The sequence below is a fragment of the Rhipicephalus microplus genome, chromosome 5 (genome assembly GCF_043290135.1).
Source record: "Rhipicephalus microplus isolate Deutch F79 chromosome 5, USDA_Rmic, whole genome shotgun sequence".
In the NCBI taxonomy this organism is placed as follows: domain Eukaryota; kingdom Metazoa; phylum Arthropoda; class Arachnida; order Ixodida; family Ixodidae; genus Rhipicephalus; species Rhipicephalus microplus.
The window spans coordinates 176,165,317-176,191,805 of record NC_134704.1 but is presented as its reverse complement, the minus strand read 5'-3'; the positions used below and the strand labels follow the sequence as shown (position 1 = coordinate 176,191,805).

Below are 26,489 nucleotides of genomic sequence, written 5' to 3'. Positions count from 1 at the left end.
GCACGTACTAATGTTTTCATGAACTCGTTCTTTCCTCGAACGATCAACGATTGGAACGCGTTACCTTTTGAAGCATTCTGTGATAATGAAAATCATGACTTCGATAACTATGTATATTTTTGTTTTTAACCGTACAACTCAAGACCTCGGATTGTCTCACGTTGTATTTGATTTGCATTTTCCGGTTGCAATTTGCAATTTCTCGCTGCCATTTAACTTTGTTCAAATGTTATCCTGTGTTCTACTGCCTTAACATGTTTTTATAGCTTGAACTTTCTTTTTATTTAAGTAACATTCTGAATCACTTTTCATTATGACCCCCTGCTTGGTCTTTCGACCACAGTATTCTGTAAATGAAAAATAATAAATAAATAAATAAGCTTTCCCATCAGCACTGGCATCCATCACAGTATGAATTGCCGGCATGAATGCAAAACAACCGTTGCCTGTGGTTGTACGCTATGCCCGGAAAATCAGCTATACTGGAAGAGGAGTTTTGAAATCCACTGTGAGCTTGTCAAAAAAGGCAGGAAAATGAGCACATTTTTGCCTATTCATTGGGTGACAAGGTATCCCCCGATAAGAGAAATTCCAACAGTACACATTTTTCACCAGCTCAATTTTAAGTACTTCCTATTCTCATGTGCGGCATTACTACAGCGATCGGTAAAACACCCAAATAATAGTTCATACATGCATATTACCGCGTATGTTCATTATTAGGCGAAAACCGTAGGCGCCTCATCTAATGAGAAATTTGACCACTGGAGGCAACTGTCTCGCGGTGTCGGGGACGAATGATAAAAAAAAGTCATCCTCATGTGATGACATCACATATTGCATGGGTATTTGATACATCAGCATGATATTTGACGTCAACGTGACTCTGACGTGTCATGTGCTGTAACTCCAACCGATGGCGTTGATGCGCCCTCGTTTGGGTGGCAAACAAGACTGGAGAGCTCGCAACCTCCAGAGAAGAAAATGGATACGGTGTTTGGCAGGCGATCGTGAAGCCCCGGCTCGTTTTCCCAGCTGCCTTCTTATACCAATGTCTTATGGGACACTAGTGCTGGATAAGTGGCTTGTAGAAGGACCCTCCGCACGCAGTGGTGACATCATTAAGCCGCTCGCGCATACGACCTGCCGCAGGGTACTGCTGCGAGTGCTAGTTTGCGTGCCGTTCCCGTAGTTGATTTTGCACGAACAGCTGAAGCAACCCTTTTGCCCGTAATGCTTTTACAGCAAGGCGCTGGAAAAAGGAGAGACGCTCTGCAAAGCGGACTGCGTCAGCGGCTGCAAAATGCGTGCTTTGACCCCCAGGGCGACCGGAAAAACTCCAGTGTTGGTTCCTTGTATACCAGCTGAGAAGATAATGATGGCTTCTGCCTTGGAGTCGTCTCTGAGTGCACGAGGGACGCTGCGAACGTTTGATGTAGCAAGCCCATACATGTAATTTGGGGAAATTATCAGCGGCTTTATCTAGGTGGTTCTCCAGCGTTTATTAATTAGAAAACGCAAATATAGTAGCTATGTAAAAAAAACTCATTGAATAGGTGTAGGAAATAGGCCACTGGCGCACTCAAAGACAAAAATGTACGTCAGAAATGTGAAATTTCAAATTCGGTGCTTCTGCTCTGTCGCAGGCGTAGAAGTCATTGAGTTTCAGAAAAAAAAGTAAAATGCAAGAGCATTCGGAGACGTGGTACTATGGCACCACCACAGGGTCTTGAAAATATCGTGTGTTGTGAAACATATAAATGTGCGTGTGATGATAAGGCTGATAGACCCTGCATGTTTTTTTGGAGGGAACACTTCAACATGAGGACTCCATATTTGGGCGACGTCATATAGGCTACGCGTTTATTCGAGAAAAACTAGAGGCTATCAAATGTAGCGAAAAATAAAACGATGCCGCTTTTGCACTGGATGAGGGAATAGTAATCCTCTAGTCGCGGCGAAACGTCTAAGTCCAAGAACCTCACCGAGAGCTTTCACTTGAGTTCGCACATACGTGCTGTCTTCCTTTGCACGAATAACATAGTAGGCCAAAGACGACCCTCAAGGACATTCACAATTATTGAAAACCAGGTATATATTACACTTACGTCATACTTCCCTTTCGGAATAAAAATTCACAGGGTTTCATATGTTTTAACCAAGATGACTCGAAGGCAAAAGCCATCTCTTATTTCTTCCCAGCAGATGTATAGTAACTGCCCCATAACCACGTACAGCAAGCCTTTTGCACTTGGCGTAATTTGCGTGGCCTCCTTGATCGACCCACCTTTAACCAAGCACTAGATGCAATGTGATCACATCGTCACGGGACGTCACGTGATGATTGTCAACGTGGATTTTAGGGCTAGTTGGTCTTGTGCGTCAAATTGTGGCATAGCGCTAACACACACTCAGGAAGAAGAGACAACAGCACAGGCGCTATGTGATGTAACGTCACAGTTACGACATGATTAAGTCCTAAATGTCGGTGGTATGTGAAGTTTAGATGACGTTATATGGTGACGTCATCATATGATGATTTTTCGTATCACTCGGGACGATGCCATGGACGCTGTACGCCGTTAAATTTTCATGTGTTTACGAGTCATCTAAGACGTTCGAGTCAAAAACTCTTGAACATGGAATGGCACAGGGGCGGTCCTTACGACAAGAGGGCCTTTCTTTCTTGTCAGCATGATCTAAGACCCGGCGAGGACAAGCTTTGAAGAAACGTCATTCTCAGTAAAAATTGCCCCCACCTCACCGAAGCAAATCGTGAGGAAATGCGATTGCATTGCGTAGCGTCTATAACGGCGCTTTGCACTTGAGAACCCAGTGTTAGAAACACATTTTCTTTTTTTGTTGTTGTTGCACCATGCAGCAGATAGCGCTGTACGTCGCACGTAGCATTTTTCTGTCGCGAACAACGCTCTATGCGTTTGGAGCTCTACTAGCTAGCGTGCAGTGTTGAAAAATACTATGAAGCGAACAAAAGAATTAGCGTTCTTGGCTCGGCATTGGTGTTTCACAGTGGCGTCTCCAGCACACATTTCCGGATGCTTTTGAGAGGTGTCCAGCCAGCGAAAAATCGAGAGTGAGGTGTGAGCGGACGAGAAAGTGGGGTGCAGAAAGGAGAGAGAGTGAAAGGCGTGAGAAAGAACGGCGGAGCACTGCACCTCCCCTACCCTACACTCTCTCGCAAGGCAAGCTCCGGTGCTAGGGGCGAGGATAAGCGCGCGTACCCACTGCGGTTTTTATAGGAGAGGGAGAGAGAGCAGAGAGATAACACCTGCTGGTGCGCGGACACAGCCGCAGACGCTGCGGACAACGCCGAATGCCTGACATAGGCAGACTAAGAAATACATTCACATTTAACATTGCCTGCTCAACGGATTTTTCTTCTGAGTAACAATTTTAGATTTCACTTCGGGCAGTGACGAAGGCTCATCAATGGCACTTTACGTAACCACGAAAAAAGCTCATGGCGTCCCCTGTGTGGCTCAAAAGTGACAGCCTAAGGTGGCTCGAATGCGACAGCCATTTTTTTTATCCTCTCAGTCAGTGCATAATGGAGCAGGAAACGGGAGCCGTGGCTTCACGTGTACTACTGCCCAGTGCCCTCTTCGTTTTCTCCTCTTGATGTCGCGCTCTTTTCGGTTGTGTTAGCCACCCAAAAGAGGGCGCTACTGCGACATCGTGTGGCTTTATGTACATGACATCTTGTCACGGTTTGTGATGTTGTGATGCCGTCTCGATTATATTTGTGATCTGTGGCGTAATAATGATGTCATACGGTGACATCACCAGAAAAGGATGCTATGCATCCCCGGACGTCGCGGAATGGTCGCCGCTGACGGTAAAATGACGCATTTGGTGGGCTCTCTAAGGTTTTCGCCTCAAAAAGATCTAGAAAGTTACAACCACACGCACTGCTTGCCTCTCGTTGCAGTTGTAGTATAAGCGTTCTCCTCAGTTCAATTCAGCAAATAATAGTCGTAGGACAGAGCGAACATCTACTGGAGGCTCTATATGAGCTGATAAATTGGGCAGATTGCTGCCCTCGGGGAAATGCGTATCAAAAAACTATCATGTGAGTGTGATGTATGTAATACGGTATTAGAATTTCAGTGCTAGCCATATGTCTCTGTCAAAACGTTTTGCTCCGATTGATAGACATGCGCACGTTGTGGCAAATAATAACAATGAACGTATAGGTACAACGAGCTATTCCACATTAAAACATTACGGAAAGTTAGAGTGCAGTGAGTGTCGTCGTGTGTCATCTTTTGTCTAATATGTTGCTAACTCTCGGAGAAGCCTATCGAAGATAAGATATCGACAAACTACCATCGCTGTCTCGTGCTGTCCCCTGAAGTCGTAAAGGGCACCGTGGTACTAATCAGCAGGTTATTCCTTATCGAGCTGCCGCTCTCGTCCTGAACAGCTTTTGAGTAATCGTGCTAGAAGGAAAGTGCGGCGAGTCGCATTACAATATATCGACAACTTTTTAGTGAGCTCAGCTAGGCGACCGCGCCATAGATTCGCTCGCGCGTAGTTGGTTTGATTGTTAGAAGCAAGCTGTGGCTGTGTATCGAGGCTAGTTTGAAAGTTTAAGAGGGCAGTTGATAAATTCTGGGAGCTTCTATTTGGCATAATCATAATGCAGTTTTAGAAACGCCTTACAAGTGGAGAGGACTTGTATTCACACCTGTTGTTCTCCGTCATTCTTATTGAAATATAGGCACACAGATGTTGTTACGTTATGTACTCGTTAATGTACAGGGCTATTCTTTGTACTCGTCATGGTTATGAACCCAACCAGCGCAATTGTATTTAGCGGTGCAGTACCAATGACGTTCATTTACTATGGTTCTCATGGCATGCCGTGTGTGTTTATACATAGTGGCGTAATCCGCTGAGTATGAGAAGAAAAACTACCGTGAGAAATATTCACTCATATTTAGAAAAGCTGCGTTGCTCGCATCGATTTCAGCATGACTACGATGTCGGTGGATTCGGACTGGCCTCGCACAGAAATACATGAAAATGGCGGTGAGTAAACGCAAGGAGCATCTGCTTGGTCTGCTTTAAGGTACTTCAATAGATTCACACATTTTTTTCAACCACAATACACTAGAAGTAAAACAATTTGGTTTTATATTGTGCACCTTTAGCAGTGTCAATAAATAATACTTTGTGACTTTGGGATATTGTCGCGTGCACATTCGTTACTAGAGTTCACGTGCGCGAGTTTCCTCGAAGCACTGGGATTTTCGCCTTAGGATGTTTCGCTTTGGTGGTTTTCGCTGTAACCAAAACCACCGAGACGTTTACTGGTGGGGTCGTTGTGTGGTACTAGTAGGGCGTTTGTGTATGCTCATTTTGACAAACAAAAGTGTGTCGAAATCGTGTTGTACTTGACGTGCAGTTCATGCTAACTATATAACCATACTTCTCTTTCACATTTAAGATTGCTTGAGGCATACAACACAAAGCTAGACTGCAAGTGAGACAATTCGAATGGATTATTACTTTCGCAAGAAATGAAAATACACAAAACGATAACGCTATCCTGATCAAATTCAGTATATAATACGGGCTCGTTTCAAAAACGCACCTACACTGGGATGACTGTTAATACTAAATCTATTTAAAAAAAAGGTTTCAGACAAAAAGCATGAGACCTAATACATTAGAATGTCATTACCTCGGGTTTTACGGGAGTCAAACAAGAGTAATGCCCATAATAACCGAATTCCAAATTCTGAGTGATGATTGATATGTGGGGTTTAACGTCCCAAAACCACTATATGATTATGAGAGACGCCGTAGTGGAGGGCTCCGGAAATTTAGACCACCTGGGGTTCTTTAACGTGCACCCAAATCTGAGCACACGGGCCTACAACATTTCCGCCTCCATCGGAAATGCAGCCGCTGCAGCCGTGATTCGAACCCGCGCCCTGCGGGTCAGCAGCCGAGTACCTTAGCCACTAGACCACCGCGGCGGGGCGAATTCGAAATTCTTGAAATTATCAAGAAAATAATAAAGAAATGCCTATTACTTCAATAAGTTATCATTTTCGTGATGAATAAGAAAATCATGTGCTCCATTTGCATAAGATCGATAAAAAGTCTTAATCTCAACACTGGTACCTTGGTTCAAAATGTGAGCATGGCTCAAGACCTCCGTGTCTTAGCTAACCCAGCTCGTGCTATCTCCAAATGTCACGCACGTTGTTACCATTCAAGCTGATCACTATGGCGACGCAGACTGAGCCACTTTGATTCGGTAGATCGAGAACACCATTTTCACTCCTTTGCGTATCACACAAGCTCTAATTTGCGTTTGGCACGCTCCGTGAATCATGCGTATTGACCTGGTTGCGGCGAAATATGTCCGAAATAGCAAGAGTTGGATTAAGTAAGTGAAATAACTATAATAAAGTCGTGCGGCACATTCCCTGGCGTGAATTAGGTGACTATGGCCAGCAGGCCTAGCCTGTGGGCCGCTTCGCGGGCGTGTTTGAAAAATAAATCTTGATGAAGGAGAGCTCGACGCACTAAAGAATACTTATACTCTCCGTAACCAGATAACGAGTTCTAACAATTCACTTTTTGATTAATGGGCGTCGAATTAGCTTTCCTTCTGTTTCACTACAGTGAAGGAACTCTTTGCGCATCACATTTTAAAATGTCTTAAAGATCATTCAATTTTTTGTTTCATTGAAAAAACGTGCACCAGAAGACTGTTTTTTCAATCACTGAAAAAATTGAATGCTCTTCAGAATCTCACTGTCAAGCATTTTTGAACTGCCTTAAACTACAATATTTGATAGTGTAAGCTTCACGTTATTATAAAATCATAAGTTTGTCAATTGGGAAATTCAAGTCCTCATGTAAGCAAAGTCCATGTTTTAAACACTATTGCTCAATTAGTTGAAGTATGCAAAGTTTCTAGGGGGAAATTGTAAACCATTTAGAAAAAAAAACATTTTATAGCCGCCTACAGAGGTGCTATAAGTATTACCCATATGTTTCAATCATAGATGTATAATTTAAGCGTCGTCACAACGTGAACGAAAGCTAAATCCCTTCTGAAAACCGAGAAACAGCGGCAAAATTTTCAGTCCTTCTACCAGCTGGAAGGGCACTAGTCTTAAATACGTACGCAACATGTCAGGGCAGTAGGCTGCATTCTGGTATTACGCCATTGTCAAAAGCCACTTTACTAATGCCAAACAAAGCTTAAATTGACTTGCTTCAATGGCTTTACGTATTCATTTTCCTGTACCATAAGAGGTGTTTGTTGCGACCCCTGTGCAGCGGCTTTTCTTGGCAAGCGCTGCCTGAACACCTCCGACTGTGCCTCGAAGTTCATCAAGGGCTTGACGTGTAACGCGGACGACGATGGGGAGCCCGGTAACTGCACTTGCCCTGACTACACGCCCCTCTTCTTGGAGGAAGGCGGGATATACAAGTGCAGCAGGGGTGAGTTAGCATCACCTTGGGAAACACCTGACGCAGTTTGGGCATGGGTACGAGCATGATTCCTTTCACTTTGTCAAGCCGGCGTCAATGCAATGTTATTGAGAAAAATTTGGCAGATCCCACGTAATTGGGAAACGACGTTAGGCGAAACATGCGGAAAGAAGGTGACCGTGTTGCAACTTTTTGATTGAGCGACACGTCATGAAATGATGCTAAATGTATGTACAATTGTTACACGCACAGACACATGTTGAAGAGTTGCACATGTTCATATAACCAGTTATTTGCACTTGCGCAAGGATGCCAACTGAAACATGTGTATTAGCAACACCAGAAGCTGATATGAAGCACTGATGCTCGCGAGGATGCTGGCCCTGGGCACTGCTACATAAATCAACTTTAGCGCCTGACAACCAACCACAATATATGTTAACCTGACGTTACGGCTGTATCAAAGTAACACATATGTAATGTTTATAAAATTTTTTAGGCAGCAATTCAAACACTACATATGTTTCAATAAGATTAGCGTCTATTTGAAAAGTTGTTCAGAGACTTGGCGTAGCTCTGTGGTAAAATACATTATTGCCAGGCAGAATGCTTGGGTTCAATTCAAGCTGGGACCCTGACATTAAAGCTTTGCATTCGTAAGGTCGACGCTACCGATGTCGGGTATTTCTTAACACTCGCGCATTAAAACTGCCCATGTGTGTTCTCATCGTTCCTTGGTAAATATTAAGTGCCAATAACTTGGGGCACATACCTCCCTGCCACCGGCACATCCCTGCCCGTGGGTATGTGCCACAGTCTGGCGGGAAATGTTTGACGATGTACGCGACGGGATTGTGACATTATTTATGTCTTGACCAGCGCGTCATATTCGTCAAACTATCTTACCCTGCCATGCCAATTTTAGTTCACGCCAAGTTACTGAGGCGACCAAAGAGCACCCAAACGTAAGCGGCTAGATAGATAGATAGATAGATAGATAGATAGATAGATAGATAGATAGATAGATAGATAGATAGATAGATAGATAGATAGATAGATAGATAGATAGATAGATAGATAGATAGATAGATAGATAGATAGATAGATAGATAGATAGATAGATAGACACGCTCAAAGTCACCGAACTTTGTTAAAAATGCTTTGCATTTAAAAAGTCATCATCATAAGCTGGTATGGGACACAGAAATCGGGTGAATCCCACTGATACCTCCTGGTGCTTTGAAAATGAAGAAGGCAATAGTTAGTCCAACAAATAAGTATGTGCCACATAAATCTGTGTGCCCTATCAGAAAACTGCCATCACAATCAACGGCAATCAGAGGCAGAAATAGGGTGAATTTCATTAATCTCCTCTGGTGCCTAAAAAACGAAGAAGGTAGTAGTTTGTCCATCAAGTGGGTTTTTGCCACAGAAATTCTATTGCCTATATATATATATATATATATATATATATATATATATATATATATATAGGCAGGCATGGTGGTTGAGTGGCCGTAGCGTTGCATATAGTCAAGTAGATCCTCCGTGAGCGGTCACAACGTGGTTTATTTCGACGTTTCGGCCTAGAGTCTGGCCTTCATCAGGATTCCTGATGAAGGCCAGATTCTAGGCCGAAACGTCGAAATAAACCACGTTGTGACCGCTCACGGAGGATCTACTTGACTATATATATATATATATATATATATATATATATATATATATATATATATATATATCATTTATTTTCCTTAAAGGCCCTTGGTTGGGCATTACATAAGGGGGGGGGGGGGGGAGCATCGAAATATGCATACAAGGTCACATTTACAAAGGAAAAAGGCATGTTAGCTCTGTGCACTGCTACGAAACTGAAAATAAAAACAAAAATGACACATGCTACGCGTTTCCGCATGCGTTTGCAAAGTATTTGCATTGCGGTTTGACATGCACAAAACAAAGGAGAAAAAAAGAAAACTAATAAAAAAAATATATTGCCACGTTCCATTTCCCAAGCTTTTGTTATCGTCCCAAAACACCACGCGATTCTCAGCGCAAACCGCGCCAGCAGTTTTCGATAGGGTTCCGGACTGTAGTAGATCATTTCGATAAGATCACGCCCACTGTGCGAATGGTACAGATTGTTCTGGAACGTACGCCGCCGCCAGCGGTAGCGCTAGAACATTCGACGGCGGGAGTATAAATGCCAACGCGCTTCGCCGCTTGTCAGTAGTTGATCGAAGGCCGACGCTCCGTTCGCCGCTATCAGTCTGAGACTGCTATCTGTGCGAGACTGCTGCTGTAATTAGACTTTCTGTTTACCGGCACAGGTTCGCCCAAATAAACAGTTAAAATCCCAACACGAAGTCTCCTGTCTTCGGCCACGTCACGACCCCGTGATATCTGGTGGAGGTGCTGCTTCGTTCATGTACCGCACGCCCTCGTCAAGCCGCGAACCCAGCCCACGTCGCGGAGAAGACACCGACGCCAACCAGGAGCAGCGAACAAGCCGCCGACAGCAAGGGCTACCACCGGAGTACGGGATTCTAGAAGACAAGGCGCGGAAGACCAAGGCCATGACCGCGACTGCAGCGACAATGACAACCGCCGCATCCCTGCCCACGATGGTCATGCATAAACCCAGGGAACCACCAATTTTTCATGGGTCATCGTTCGAAGACCCGGAGTCCTGGTTAGAAACATACGACCGTGTGACCGCCCTCAACCACTGGGACAACGAAGAAAAGCTCCGGCGTGTGTACTTCTACCTGGAAGACACCGCAAGGACCAGGCTAGAGAATCGTGAGTCCACGCTCCGAACGTGGGATGTCTTCTGCGGCGCATTTCTGCAAACGTTCGCGAGCGTCGCTCGCAAAGAAAGGGCCGCTGCTCAACTAGAGACCCGGGTTCAGCTACCGAATGAGAAGGTTGGAATTTTCACAGAGGAGATGACCCGCCTATTTCGTCACGCTGACCCAGACATGCCTGAGGAGAAGAAAGTTCGTTTCCTCATGCGAGGGGTCAAACAGGAGCTCTTCGCGGGACTAATGAGGAATCCACCGAACACCGTCCAAGAATTTGTATCCGAGGCGACCACCATCGAAAAAACCCTTGACATGCGCACCAGACAGTATAATCGTCGCCTGACTCCAGAATGCGCTGCTGCTCAAACCAGTGACTCCGAAAACCTGCGTGAAACGATCCGAGCGATCGTGCGGGAAGAGCTGCGCAAACTGTTGCCTTCGGCGCAACCTCAAGTGGATTCGATCGCCGACATTGTGCGAGAAGAAGTTCGGCAATCACTTCGAATTCCCCATACACCGCTGCCCGAGCCAGAAACTATGAGCTACGCCGCTGCAGTGCGCCACAACGCTCCTCCCCGTCCACGCCAAAACGCCGCCCCGTCGCACTTCCGTCGCCAGACACCACCGCCGCCACCACCCCTACCGATGACCTACCGTTCACCAGCGGGCCAGCGCAGTGCGCCGAGGAAAACCGACGTTTGGCGCACCCCTGACCACCGCCCACTGTGCTACCACTGCGGCGAGGCCGGACACACTTACCACCGTTGCCAGTACCGACAGATGGGACTGCGTGGCTTCGCCGTCGATGCACCACGTCCGCAGCCAGGAGAACGACCACGTGACATCGCCGACTACCTGACAGGAACTCGGTGGACACCACGAAGCCCTTCGCGTTCGCCGTCGCCCAGCCGCCGCACGTCACCGCACCACCGACAGTACTCTGGCCCAATGCGGGGCCGGTCTCCTAGCCCGTATCCGGGAAACTAAGGGCAGCAACCGGTGGAGGTGCGGTTGCTGTGCGACGAACTACCGAAGATCCTCCGACGAGGCCGCGACGGAGCTTTCCGAACACAACGCCAACCAGGCAAAGCCCTGATGGCGAAAGCTCACTTACTGAAGGTGGCCTGACGACGCAACGTGAAAGCAGCGGGACAAGCCGACGCAGCCGTGACCCGACGCCACGCCCTAACTGTAATGCGAGACGGCGAACTAGCGACCTCGACGTTCTTATCGACGGTCACAGTGTGACCGCTCTCGTCGATACTGGAGCCGACTATTCTGTCATCAGTGGGTCGTTCGCCGCGAAGTTAAAGAAAGTTAGGACAGCTTGGAAAGGCCCTGAAATCCGCACAGCCGGAGGTCATCTCGTAACGCCTGCAGGAATCTGCACAGCAAGAGTCACCATTAGCGGTCGTATTTATCCTACAGACTTCATAGTCCTACAGCGTTGTTCGAGAGATGTCATCCTTGGCATGGACTTCTTATGCCTCCATGGTGCTGTCATCAACCTAAAAACAAAGTCGATAACGTTATCCACAGAAGAAGCACTACCGCCGCGCACGCCGTCTGGACACCATGCCTTGAATGTGCTGGAAGAACAAGTCACCATTCCGCCTCGCTCAAGCGTCATTATTTCAGTCGGCGCTCCTGAATCACCTGACTTCAAAGGCGTCGTTGAAGGCAGTCAGCATCTGTTGGTCACCCGAAATATTTGCGTCGCAAGAGGAATTGCAGAGCTGCGGGGAGGCAAAGCAACGGTTATGCTAACGAATTTCAGCAATGAGTACAAACATGTGAACAAAGGAACAACGGTCGCATACATCGAAGAAATTGTCGAAGCCACCAGTGCTTTCGCCCTCGCCGATTTTGCGGAACCTGCTCAGAGGCACCAAGCCCCTCCCATAGCTTTCGACGTCAATCCCAGACTTCCGAACGATAAGCAAGAACAGCTCAAGGCCCTGCTCCTGCAATACGAAGATTGCTTTTCGTCGTCATCGAAAATTCGGCAGACCCCAATCACAAAACATCGCATCATAACCGAAGAAAATGCCAGACCACTCCGTCAGAGTCCATACAGGGTTTCGACGCGAGAACGTGAGGCCATGAAGAGACAAGTTGATGAAATGCTGCTGGATGACATTATCCAGCCGTCCAAGAGCCCATGGGCATCCCCCGTGGTGTTAGTGAAGAAAAAGGATGGGACCCTACGTTTCTGCGTCAATTATCGCCGCCTGAACAAAATCACAAGAAAGGACGTGTATCCTCTCCCACGAATAGACGACGCACTTGATCGGCTCCATAACGCCAAGAAATTTTCGTCAATGGACCTCAAGACTGGCTATTGGCAAATCGAAGTCGACGAAAGAGACCGAGAGAAGACGGCGTTTGTAACACCGGACGGCCTCTTCGAGTTTAAAGGGAAGCCCTTCGGCCTTTGCTCAGCGCCTGCAACTTTTCAACGCGTTATGGACACAGTACTAGCAGGATTGAAGTGGCAGACTTGCCTTGTGTACTTGGACGACGTCGTCGTGTTTTCCTCGAGTTTCGACGAGCATCTTCGACGCCTTGAAGCTGTACTTCAAGCCATCAAGACTTCCGGACTCACACTGAAGCCAGAAAAGTGTAGATTTGCGTATGAAGAGCTCTTGTTTCTGGGGCACGTTATCAGCAAGTCTGGAGTTCGTCCTGATCCACGGAAAACAGCCGCCATCGCCGAATTCCCGCCGCCCACTGACAAGAAAGCCGTGCGCCGATTTCTGGGCCTGTGCGCCTATTATAGGCGGTTCGTGAAAAACTTCGCCCGCATCGCCGATCCTCTCACTAACCTTACCAAGGCCGACGTAGAGTTCAAGTGGGAAACGCCACAGGAACACGCTTTCCAGGAGCTTAAACACCGCCTCCAGACGCCTCCGTTACTTGCCCATTTCGACGAATTCGCCGAGACAGAAATACATACTGACGCAAGCAGCGTAGGTCTTGGCGCCGTTCTTGTGCAGAGGGCTGACGGACTTGAAAGGGTTATTAGTTACGCCAGCCGATCGCTATCCAAAGCAGAAGCAAATTATTCCACAACAGAAAAGGAGTGCCTCGCCATCATCTGGGCTACGTCGAAATTTCGCCCATACCTCTACGGCAGGCCCTTCAAAGTTGTGAGCGACCACCACGCCTTGTGTTGGCTAGCCACTTTGAAGGACCCTTCAGGTCGCCTCGCACGATGGAGCCTGAGACTTCAAGAATATGACATTACTGTCATTTACAAGTCCGGCAAAAAACACTCCGACGCCGACTGTCTCTCTCGTGCGCCTGTCGACTAACCGCTACCCGACGACCCGGATGACGACTTCTTCTTGGGAACGATCACTACCGACGACTTCGCTGAATGACAGCGGGCCGACCCGGAACTTAAGGCCCTAATAGAATACCTCGAAGGCAGGACCGCCGAAGTCCCGAAGGAATTCAAGCGCGCACTTGCGTCGTTTTTTCTACAAAACGGTCTTCTACAAAAGAAAAACTTTTCACCGCTTCGGGCTAAGTACCTCCTTGTGGTGCCTTCAGCTCTGCGACCAGAACTCCTGCAGGCCCTCCACGACGATCCGACGGCAGGGCACCTCGGTGTTTCTCGCACGCTCGCGAGGATACAAGAAAGGTACTACTGGCCGCGTCTTACCACCGACGTCACTCGTTATGTGAGGACATGCCGGGACTGTCAGCGACGCAAGACACCGCCGACAAGGCCAGCGGGACTTCTGCAGCCAACAGATCCACCTTGCCGACCTTTCCAGCAAATTGGTTTGGACCTACTGGGGCCGTTCCCGACGTCGGCTTTCGGAAACAAGTGGATCGTGGTAGCTACCGACTACCTCACCCGCTACGCCGAGACAAAAGCCCTGCCAAAGGCAGTGCATCCGAGGTAGCTAAGTTCTTCGTCGAAAATATCGTCCTACGTCACGGCGCCCCGGAGGTCCTTATCACCGACAGAGGAACGGCATTCACTGCCGACTTAACTCAAGCGATCTTGGCATACAGCCAAACAAACCACCGCCGGACGACAGCGTACCACCCACATACCAACGGCCTCACCGAGCGGCTTAACAAGACGATCGCCGACATGCTGTCAATGTACGTCGATGTCGAACACAAGACGTGGGACGCCATTCTTCCGTATGTGACCTTCGCATACAACACGGCGGTGCAGGAGACGACGCAGATATCTCCATACAAATTGGTCTACGGAAGGAGCCCGACAACGACGCTCGATGCCATGCTACCCAACGTCACCGACGAAGAAAACATCGATGTGAGCGAGTACCTTCATCGCGCCGAAGAAGCCCGACAACTTGCGCGGCTCCGTATCAAGAATCAACAGACGACCGACAGCCACCGTTACAACCTTCGACGACGCTTCGTGGAATACCAGCCCGGTGAACGTGTTTGGGTGTGGACGCCGATACGCCGACGTGGACTAAGTGAAAAGCTTCTGCGACGGTACTTCGGACCATACAGGGTGGTTCGACGTCTCGGCCCACTTGATTACGAGGTTCTCCCCGACGGCATCACGAACTCTCAACGACGCCGATCGCGACCTGAAGTCGTCCAAGTCGCACGCCTAAAGCCGTTTCATGCGCGTTAACAAACTAAAACAGTGTTTTTTGTATTATTGTTGTATTGTAATTTATTCATTGTACTTTCTCTCATTATTATTGTACCTTCATCTTTAGTTAAAGCATCGAGACGATGCCTTTTTCAGAGGGGGGCAATGCCACGTTCCATTTCCCAAGCTTTTGTTATCGTCCCAAAACACCACACGATTCTCAGCGCAAACCGCGCCAGCAGTTTTCGAGAGGGTTCCGGACTGTAGTAGATCATTTCGATAAGATCACGCCCACTGTGCGAATGGTACAGATTGTTCTGGAACGTACGCCGCCGCCAGCGGTAGCGCTAGAACATTCGACGGCGGGAGTATAAATGCCAACGCGCTTCGCCGCTTGTCAGTAGTTGATCGAAGGCCGACGCTCCGTTCGCCGCTATCAGTCTGAGACTGCTATCTGTGCGAGACTGCTGCTGTAATTGGACTTTCTGTTTACCGGCACAGGTTCGCCCAAATAAACAGTTAAAATCCCAACACGAAGTCTCCTGTCTTCGGCCACGTCACGACCCCGTGACAATATATATATATATATATATATATATATATATATATATATATATATATATATATATATATATATATATATATATATATATATATATATATATATATATATATAGAAATTCTGTTGGTCTGGTGCAAATATAATTAGGAATAAAGGAGCACACCTTGTTTCAGCCGTGGCGCGGCCGAAACGTAGAGTAAACAACTATCAAATTTTTGTAGGTGTGCTCCTTTATTCCTAATTATATATATATATATATATATATATATATATATATATATATATATATATATTGTTGAGACGTTTATTGGCGGTCACTTGTCGATGATGCTTGACAGCGACAGTCAATGCGGGTACCGACTCTCTGCACGAGCTGCTCTTCTTTTTGCTAAAAAGGGCGACCCACTAGAAGGCGCTGGAGAGGACGACTCACTGTTCGAAGGCTTCGCCACAACTACCCCGGGTACGAAGAGGGAGCCGCCTGGCGATTTAACAGCTGGTTACTATGAGCGGGTCGTGGTAGGCTTTGAGGCGCTCCACGTTGACAATGTCATGCCCTCGACGGCGCATGTCCGAAGATGGTTTGATGGGTTCAATCAAGTAATTTACAGGGGAAGTGCGTTCAACGACACGGTAGGGGCCTTCGTATTTCGGCAATAGTTTTGAAGATAGGCCAGTTGAAGTGGTAGGGATCGAGAGCCAGACGAGCGCTCCAGGGAGGAACGTGGGCGCAGTAGTGCTGGTGTCAGCGCGAATGCCTTTCTGCTGCTCTTGATCATGCGCTGTAAAGGTCCTTGCAAGCTCTCGAAACTCTTCAGCAAGCTTGGCTGTAGCAGAAATAGGCACCCACTCGGACGGATCTGGCTTGTACGGAAGTATAGTGTCGATGGTGTGCGATGGGTGCCTTTCATATAATAAAGAGAAAGGTGAAAAGCCAGTAGTGCTCTGTAAGGCGGTGTTATATGCGTAGGTGACGAAGGGTAGAATGGCATCCCAATTTGTGTGATTGCCGGCGACGTACTTGGAGAGCATGTTGCCGAGCGTACGGTTGAAGCGTTCGGTGAGGCCATTTGTCTGTGGGTGGTAAGCAGCAGTTTTGCGGTGAACAACGTTGCACTCTTTGAGAATGGCTTCGACGACTTCAGACAAGAAGACGCGGCCTCGATCACTGAGCAGTTCCTGAGGTGGACCGTGTCGCTGGATGAATCGTTGGAGCAGGAAAGAGGCCACATCGCTCACTGTAGCCGCGGGGAGAGCGGCAGTTTCGGCGTATAGCGTGAGGTGGTCCACAGCAACAATGGCCCAGCGGTTACCAGCTGACGTTAGAGGAAGTGGCCCATACGAATCGATGCTAACGCGCCCAAACAGCCTAGCAGGGCAAGGTAGAGGTTTCAGACCTGCCGGCGACAGGTGCGTTGAAGTTTTGCGGCGCTGACATTCTATAAACGTCTCAACAATTTGGTGGAGAGTGCTGTGCCCTTCTAACACCTTTGGTTGGTTAGCATTCGATGCCCTTGGAGCTTCGATCCCGTACCGTGCCTTCTACCATGCACCAAGACGCCGCGCAGCAAACGCTTCCTTCTGCGCCGACGCCATGTTCCGGTGTCCCCCGCATCCGTGACCCTCCTGTCTTCACCGGCGCGGATGGCACCGACGTCGAGGACTGGCTCGCTATGTACGAACGCGTCAGCGTCCCCAATCATTGGGACGAGGCAGGTAAACTCGGCAACCTGGTTTTCTACCTCGCGGGTGTGGCCGGCATGTGGTACAACAACCACGCATCCGATTGCCCCACATGGTACGCTTTTAAAATCGCCGTCTTCGACGTGTTCGGCCGTCCTGCCGTTCGTAAGCTGCAAGCCGAACAGCAGTTTCTTGAACGAGCGCAGCAGACTGGTGAGTCCTTTATAAGTTACATAGAGTACATCCTTGACTTGTGCCAGAAAGTGGACGCGAGCATGTCAGAGGCTGACAGAATTACCCAGCACCTCCACCAAATTGTTGAGACGTTTATTGGCGGTCACTTGTCGATGATGCTCGACAGCGACAGTCAATGCGAGTACCGACTCTCTGCACTAGCTGCTCTTCTTTTTGCTAAAAAGGGCGACCCGCTAGAAGGCGCTGGAGAGGACGACCCACTGTTCGAAGGCTTCGCCACAATATATATATATGTATGTATGTATATATGTATATATATATATATATATATATATATATATATATATATATATTATTTACTTTATTTATTTATTTATTTATGTTAGTGTATTTCGCTGTATGAATAAGTTATCTGCTGAAAATATGGCACAGAAAAACCAAATGTAACCCATTTCATTATGGTGTTAACAACATAGATCCAAAGCACGCTGACGCTTGTTTTGTTGCGTCATGTTAGCGATGCCACGTCAACCGGTCCTTACAAGAGAACACCTATTTACTACAATTTAGAGAAGGCAGACAACTTTTGACAGAATGAATGATACGAGATTTATTTAGACCAGGCTCTTTGTACATGCCCAGTCCAGCTAGTCATGGCTCACTGCCGCCGCTCGAGCCCGATTCACCAATAGTAGCTGAATGTCAGGGTCTTGCGTAACAAGCAAAGCCTCCCACTGATCTTCAAATGCTTCTTCTTCATCCGTTTCTTTCCCTTCGTTTGCGTTTGCACTTGGCGGTGACGACGGTGGTATGTCCGAATTGTTAGGACACTGCAGCACCATGTGGCGCAGAGTGTTGCGCGCGCCTGGAGGACAAAGCTTGCAGTCTCACCTGAACGTTTCTGGATACATAGCGTGCATCAACGTTCTGTGCGGGGTAGTTGCGGCTTGTAGTATTCTCCATGTCACCGCTTGTTCTCTACTCCGACCCTTGTGAGCTGGTGGGTACCACTTCCTCTGCTTCCTGTACTCTGCCAAAACTTCTGCGTACTTCTTCAGTATGCACTAATGCTTGTCGTGACAGCCGTCGGTACGTGATCCCAGCGTGTCGGAGATGGCTTGGTGGGCTTGATCTCGAGCCGCGGTGTGCGCCGCCTGGTTTCCCGCGACAGACGCATGTCCCGGTGTCCAAAGGATCGTTATTTCGTCCACATTAGTGCTTTTTAAGACATGTAGTGCTGCCTTTCCGATCCTTCCGTTCATGTATCTTCTACACGCCTCTTGCGAATCTTTTATCACGGTAGCTCACGTATTCTTGCATGTAGCGATAGCCAGGGCTATTCCAGCTTTTACGCTATTTACTTGGACCCATTGTCATTTCCGCTACGCCGCCAGGTGACCCAAAAAACCACAACTGGCAAAAGACAGGCCGAACAAGTCAGCTTACAATATTTATTGTCAATCGTGAATGTAGCAATATACCTGTAAACAAGTACCACTTGTGAGTCACAGAGTTCAATAATACATAAAAAACAGTAGTAGCCGTCTGTTTATAAAACTACCCGCTAAAATTGTTTTGTTGTACTCGCCTCCTTGGCGCGTATGGATGCGGCTCTCAATTTTTTGCCGCTTTCGTCGACCACGCTGATAGCAAGATGGTCATTTGTAAGGTAAGCCACTGCGTCCATGTATCTCACATTTCTTCATTGCTGTTGGCGCGTTGTAGTATCTGCTTGAGTAGTTTTATCCTGGCTTGTCTTCTTCCTCTGTCGTATTTGGGATGCATGTTCCTTCGTACATTGATTATAGGTAAGTTATTTCTGATCTCGTACGGAATACGCTTAGGGACTCGCATGTCATCCTCGATGCGGTAACCCAAATTTTGGAGCAGGGCTCTACCCGTATCCGTCAGCTCCAGCATCTCCAGCTGGTTGACATGGCGTGATTCCGTGAGCTCTTCCCATGTGTTGTGCACTCCCATTTTGAGCAACTTTTCCGTGGATGTGGAAAATGACAGGCGCATGGGCATATTGTAGACTTTTTTGATAAGAGTGTTAAGTTTATTCCTCTGGCTATTCTTCATATCTTCATAACGGGTCTCGTACGTGATTATGCTTGTGACTAACACCTGCATCATTTTCGTGCAGTCTTCTTCTTTCATTCCATGGCTTTTGCCTGTCACCCTTTTTATCTGGTGACTGACCTGTTGCACGGTTTTCTGAACCTTTTATAACTCTCCTCCGGCGCCATCTTTTTCAATAAGCAGTTAGAGCAACAAAATAAGAATGCGGTGGCAGTGTGAACTAACTTATCTGACGTAGAGATGGCGCTGCAAAAGCTATCATCATCATTGCGCTGGGGCAATATGGCGGATGCACTGGTGGCTGGTGTGGCCCACGTGTGGTACGGAGCGACCGCATGTCTGTAGGCATTTATTCGCCGCTGTTGCGAGGTAGTATTCGCGCGCAGGGCAGCTTAACTGTACTATAATTATTTCCGCTACGTTGCTAGGTCATCGAAAAACCACAACTGGCAAAATACGGGCCAAACAAGTAAGCTTGCATTGTTTATTGACACTCGTGATTGTAGCAGTATACGTGTAAACAAGTAAAGCTTGTCCATAACATCGTTCAACAATACATAGAAAAAAGGCCTGTAATAGCCATCTGTTTAATAAAACTATCCACTGCAATTGTCCAACCCTATCTCTTGTGTCGTTAAGTCAGACAAGCGTATTTACGCTGGACAGTCCTTTCATAGTACTTGGTACCATGTGGCCCATTATCATGCTCTCTAAACATGCCCTCAAAAGATTCAGTGTCAGTAAGATTAACCTAGGCTGCAATGTGATATTTTCACAACACATTGGCTAGAGGCGTCTCATGCTAAAAAAATGAAACCTCAATGTTATACGTTGTGCTACTGTATATAACATTGTTCTCTTTATGAAAACGCATGCCCAATGTTTTAGCAATGAACTTCGACCAAATAGAATAACTTTCAATAGTGCGTAGCACGCGTGTCGTGGGAAAACATCATTTATGAAATCACGCTGCAGAGAGAACTTAATTCACCTTTCAAAGGAGCTAAAAACTGTATTGGGACATGCTCGTCGATTGAGTTATAGTTGGCGAATAACGAAAGAGTTAGTCCGAGTCGATCATTTCAGCAAGGGAACGAAGTTTCTTCAATAGATATCACGAAGATATCACGAAGTTTCTTCAAGCTTGGTTCCTAAAATGATTACCTACCAACTTAAACACCACAAGATGTCAAGTGGACGACCGTTTTTGAACTACTAACAATAAGACATAGATGATTTATTTTCACACGTCGTTGTACCGGTAAACATGCGCGATAGCGTACCTAATGCCAAAACAAGAAAATCGTTGGGGTGGTGCCACCCCTCCTCTAAACAATAACTGAAAAAAAATTGAAACAAAATTTTACTGTACCTAATAAATGATGGCTACCATTTTGCAAGTCGAAAAGGATATTTTTTGTGGTTCATTTCATAAAATGTGGGCCACAGTTACAGCCGACGTATACCGGGAAATGTTCACGAGAGCAAAAAGTACGATAAACATCGATGACATTGTAAATCCTCATCTGGAACTTCCATCCCCCATGACAACGTGCATCCTTGTACGACAGTAAGAATCAATGGGACGATCCAAGATTTGGGTTGGGAACACTCACAGCCCATCCTAATGTACTGACCCAGCACCAAGCGACTATTTTCTCTTCTTTCACTTGAAACAGCAAATCGGGGTATAAGGATTCGAAGACGGCGAGAATTCAAGATCAACGTTGGCAACAGGTTCAATTCCGAGGTGTCATTCTTTCATGCAGAGGGACTAAAGAACTACGGCGGTGGTACGAAATGTGCTTAGAAGTTAACAGTGATTCTGTAAAAAGGGAAGTAAGGTTTCGATCATCTAACCCCGCCAATAAAAACTTTTTCTAATGAATATTTACTTGTTTGGAGCCAGATGACCCTTACTTTTTGAATAACCTTCGTAATCATGTTATGCTTTGCATTAACAGATAAATAACAGCGCATTTTTTGGTGCAACCGTGCATATTCGTCTAAGACGCTGCTCAAACGATAAACAACGGCAGAAGCTGAATTCACATTTTAATTCTTCACTACTTCCTAACTGTCTACCTCACTATTAACATGAGTGGCATACAAAGCTAGCCCGTTTGACTGCATAGGTCACATCAATATCAAAGAAATAGTTGTTACTACGCATACAAATCATGTACAACACTGGCCAAGTCTGAATACACCTGCTCACTGCACTCAATTATTGTTCTGCTGAAAAGAAACATGACTTTCGAAACTGCTTGTGATGTGTCAGGTATGTGATACAGAATAAATATTATTGTAAAAGCTCGTTATTTGAACTGAGTTCAATGAAACCTACACCTAATCGAAATGATATTCTGCTGCAGGCAAAGCCCTGTGTTTTTCTTTGAGGGAAATCTCTCGATATTTTGAGCCCATTGGTATACACAACGGTTAATTCGAACTGGGAGCTGCTTGTTATCATCGCCGCTTGTAGAATCCTGTCCAGAGTGCTCACAATATTTTGCGAAATCAAACCAATAAAATCACACTAAATTTACTAGAGGTGTAAAACAACGTAACAGTAGCATTTCTCGGCTGATGAGTTTTTGCATGCTGAACTGAAGCCCTTAAGCAAGGTATGAACGATGATAATGAACTCGCATTGGAAGAAACTTGAGTGAACACAAATTACTGACTATTTTTTATTTTGATTGCGTTTACTTTTTTATGTATAAAATTATGTTTTGAAGTATAAATATCAACACATATTTCAACATTAAGAGCTCCCTGCTAGCATGCATGGTGGTGCTTATTTTTTGGCGTATCAATTACCGGCCAACTCTGTCAACTGTTAGAGCTCCATGAACGTAATATACAAATTCACCTGCTACAAATGTACAGTAGCACTTAGTTTGCAATGATGACTCCAGACTTTCAGTCGAGTTTTTTTGTATTTTCTGTATTCTCTTTTTTTTTTGCAGCTGAAAGAGAACAAAGTATTGCGCAGAATCACATAATTTTTTTGCTCTCTCGAATGTCGCCGATGTTTCGTTCATTTAGGATCTCTGCAATACATGACCATGATGTTCAGAGTTTCGTCCCATGAAGCCATCGTACGTGCAACACAATATCTACCTAGCAGTGTACACTGCCAGACGACTCATCAGCAATTTATCCTACCTACTACACTTTGTATGGCGTGTATATTTCAATATTCACGGAGCACCGTACACCTGCCCATGAACACAAATACATCATATCGGCGACGCTACAAGTGCCGGATATATACTTAGTGTTTATTTTGTCCTTTGATGTGTGGTTTTTAGCGTACGTGTGTTTCAGTAGTGAGGCAGCGATACAAAATAATATATAGCTCAAGCAGCTGCTTAAACTTGAGACTGCATTGGACGGAATGTCAATGCATGGTCATCACAAATAACATATCGCCGTTTTTCTTCGCTCAATTCCAACTTATTATTGTGGACAATAAACTGTAAATTGATGAACAACCATTACGTCTTCATACATATTAGAAGTCTAGCCAGAAAGAGGTGTCCCAACTAAGGAAGATACCCATCTTCCAGTTCCTGTCACTGAAAACAATGCAGGAACCTGTATGCTTCGCAAGGATTTTTTATTGTGAATTAGCCTCGTAAATTTATATCGACCATTTCTTCCTGACTGCCATGATTGTCTTTCCCCGTGTGTGTGCGATCTTTTTTCTTAAATGTGTATAGAACGTGCTAACATAAAGCTCACTGGTTGGTTGGTTTTCATATTTCTAAATACCGGCTTTACAAGCAGCATTTAACTGTGAATAGAACGTGCTAACGAAAAGCTCACTGGTTGGTTCGTTTTGATATTTCTAAATAGCGGCTTTACAAGCAGAGTTTCACTTGAGTGAGGCTGTCCGACAACCTTTCTACAGCCGGCGCCCTGGGCAGCAGCTGCGAGCGCGTGGAGCAGTGCCGCTACAACAACGTGTACCTGCTCTGCCTCCAGGGCAAGTGCATCTGCCCCAGTCCTATGAGAGTCAAGCAGGGATTCAAGTGCATGCCAGGTGAACAACCAGAAGGTGCCCTTGTAACATTTCGTTGTTGTCTCAGATATGCTTAGAATTACCATGTTCCGTACAGTAGTTTAAAGCAGTTTATTGAATAATTCGTACGAGCTTGAGGCATCCCCCTTTTAGCGAGCAAGCAGTGCAAATAATATAGTAGTGCGCAAAATCCCCACCTCTATGAGGCATTTACTTCCCAATCAAGAGCGAACAAATACAAATTTTTAATACCTCCGCAATCCTGGGTTCATGTCACTGTACATAGTTTTTTCTCGCACTGCATCCATCTGGGACACATATGCCATATCGCGGGTCTGAATCCTCCGTAGACTAGCATATCAGCCACGCGGGGGCCAAAGAGATCGTCATTCAGTGTATACCGGCAATTAGAAAGTGCGTCGTAAGAACAGTGACACAATATAAAAGAGGCGCTTCTCTTAGATTGCTTCCTTGGTTATGATTAAGGGGGCGCACAAGAGCAATGGCAGCACAAAATTGCTCTAACACACCACTATAGACGCTTTTCCGCAGCGGCGAACGCGTGCTGCCCCGTTTGAGCTCCGGATCTAATGGCCTTCTCCTTTCCACTTCTTCGCCGTTGCCGATGGCCGACCGATTCCCCTCCGCCGCTCCTGAGTTGAAGGCCAGCAAAACAGGCGGAGCGCACAGTCCACACTGCGCGTTTCTCTTTTAAATTAATGACGATAGTCTTTCTTGGGGACCTTCGACGAGAACATTTTGATCTGTCTGTCTGTATTTTTGTCTGTTTGTCCACCTTTACCGATACCTCAAATGACACAAAACGGCCGACCCCATACACAGCGCCCACCAATATTGCTCAATGTTCAGCCTTCATACTTGTGTGATTGTCAAATAAAAAGCAATTATTGCGCATATCTGAGACACCATAATAACACGCCGATGTTTTGTATGTGTGCATTTATACTAGAGAAGGCACACGCAAGTAATTCTAAGGACCGTGGTGTTTATCACGCTGCGCTGACAGTACAACGCGATGCTCAAAAAGGTAAGTGCTTCCAACGCTTTGCTAATACGACACGGTGGTGGCACATGCCCGTTGCTTTGCGTTCTACACCTTATCACCTCCGAGACAAGCATGAATCTTTCTCTGCGGGCGCGCACGCCTTCATTCGTTTTCGAACTGCCAGATGGCGCTCGTGTGTAACGTGCCTCGATGCGCTAATTCGCTTCCGCTACACGCTCGAGGAACTGACGCGGCGCCTCCAGAATACCATTCACCGATTTTCTTGCGCGGAACATCAAAAAATGGCAGCATATCCACGGAGTGAATGATGGAGAGTGGGGCGAAGCATTCGTCCGTCCATGCGTCCGTCTGTGTGACCGTCCATGCGTCTGTTTGTGCGCCCGTCCCTGCGTTCTTTCATGCATCCGCCCCTGCGTTCGTTCATGCGTCCATCCATGCATCTGTTTGTGTGTCCGTTCGTTCATCTATTCAACACTCCAAGTCCCACCATCTCGCATCTTTTTATCATATATTCCCCATATAGAAGCACCGCCATCCAGCGGACATTCCAAGGATTAAACGAGAGGTGGCACACGCACACTTTCTTACGGCCTGCGCTTTAGGTCCACTTCCCACCTTTAACCACCTCGAGTTCATGGTATATTCTAGTTCACTGTATTCATGGCACTGCGACCAAACGCTCGCTAAACCTTTCGAAAACCAAGGAGGTTACGCCCTGCGAGTATAACGTAGCAACCTTTCCCTGTCAGATAGGACTCAATTTACATGCCAATGGCTGCTAATGAGAAATGAGAGACAGGAGAATTCGGCTTTTACTTTCTTACGGCTTGCGCTTCGTATCTACTTCTCATTTTTAACCACCTTGAGTTCATTCAAGGTATATACAAGTTCACTGTATTCATGGCACTGCGACCAAACGCTCGCTAAACCTTTCTAAAGCTAAGGAGGTTACACCCAGCGAGTATAATGTAGCATCCCTTTCTTGTCCGATAGTGCTCAATGTACATGCCAATGGCTGCTAATGGGGATCGCAGCGTGCGTGTTGACTAAAAGCCGAATGCTCATGTCTCTCATTCCCCATTAGCAGCCATTGGCATGTATATTGAGCACTATTTTTTATTGTTAAACAACGCACAGAAGAAATCTCTCACTGGCACCACTTTGGAGGTCAAGTGTTGTACCTATTTCGGGTATGTGCCACTGGTGGTTACATACGAGGGACGCCCAAGCCACGCCATAAGGAGCTTCGCCCCTAATAAACGTTTTGTTCACTCTCTCTAGACGCAACACTATCGTCTTTCGACGACGGTTGCAGTCTAGCATACAGATTCCGGGCCAATTTCTTATCTAGATTTTTGGTTTCTTGCTTTTTATCATATATAGATACGTATACATATACGGTGCATGGCATCGACGTCGACGCTTACGCAGCGGCAAAATCCACTCTAGAGTGTCCAGATAATTGCTATCGCAATAAAAACTTCGAACACCTCCAAGAGCACCCTTTATAATGGTAGGGGACTTCAACGTAGACGCTATGTTCCTTAGGACCTGCCTTCCCACTCTTCATTATTCACTTCATGAAGTGGCAATGATTACTTTTTTTTTCGATCTCCAGAATCGCATCTGGTGGAGACGTCCTGTTGCCGTCTGTATAAGAATATTCGCACAGTGACTGCCAACAAACAAGTTAGTGCCCAAGGTTTTATCTAAATTCATCGTTTGCTCAGTAATTTTTTACCTTCCAAGCAATAGTGCTATTGCTAGCGACGCGTTATGAACGAGCAAACAAGAATAAAGAGCTCTTGAGGTGTGTCAGCTCCAGCGTGCAAGAAAGATGGCTCTTCTGCTTAACATGGGCGCCTCTACGGCTGAGATAGAGGAGCGACGTGCGCTCTCCCGTGCTCCAGTCTAGGGCTGCGGAAGTAGCGTTTATTTTCTATTTTCTCAACTATATTAATGTTGCTTCATTTTGATGGTGCAACTAATTTTTATACGGCGACACACACCTTCTTCGTGCGTTTAGTGACGATCAA

The 26,489-nt window shown here is 46.4% G+C and overlaps 1 protein-coding gene across 1 annotated transcript in view; it reads left to right on the top strand.

Moving 5' to 3' along the window:
- The first annotated feature begins 4,997 nt into the window (after nt 1-4,997).
- The window catches only part of LOC142817608 (uncharacterized), a 70,232-nt gene continuing 48,740 nt past the window's right edge, over nt 4,998-26,489 (top strand). The window contains exons 1-3 of the mRNA XM_075894664.1: nt 4,998-5,052; nt 7,324-7,488; nt 23,316-23,447. Of these exons, the coding sequence (XP_075750779.1) occupies nt 5,004-5,052; nt 7,324-7,488; nt 23,316-23,447 (346 nt within the window). The 5' untranslated portion in view covers nt 4,998-5,003. The remainder of the gene's footprint in view (nt 5,053-7,323; nt 7,489-23,315; nt 23,448-26,489) is intronic.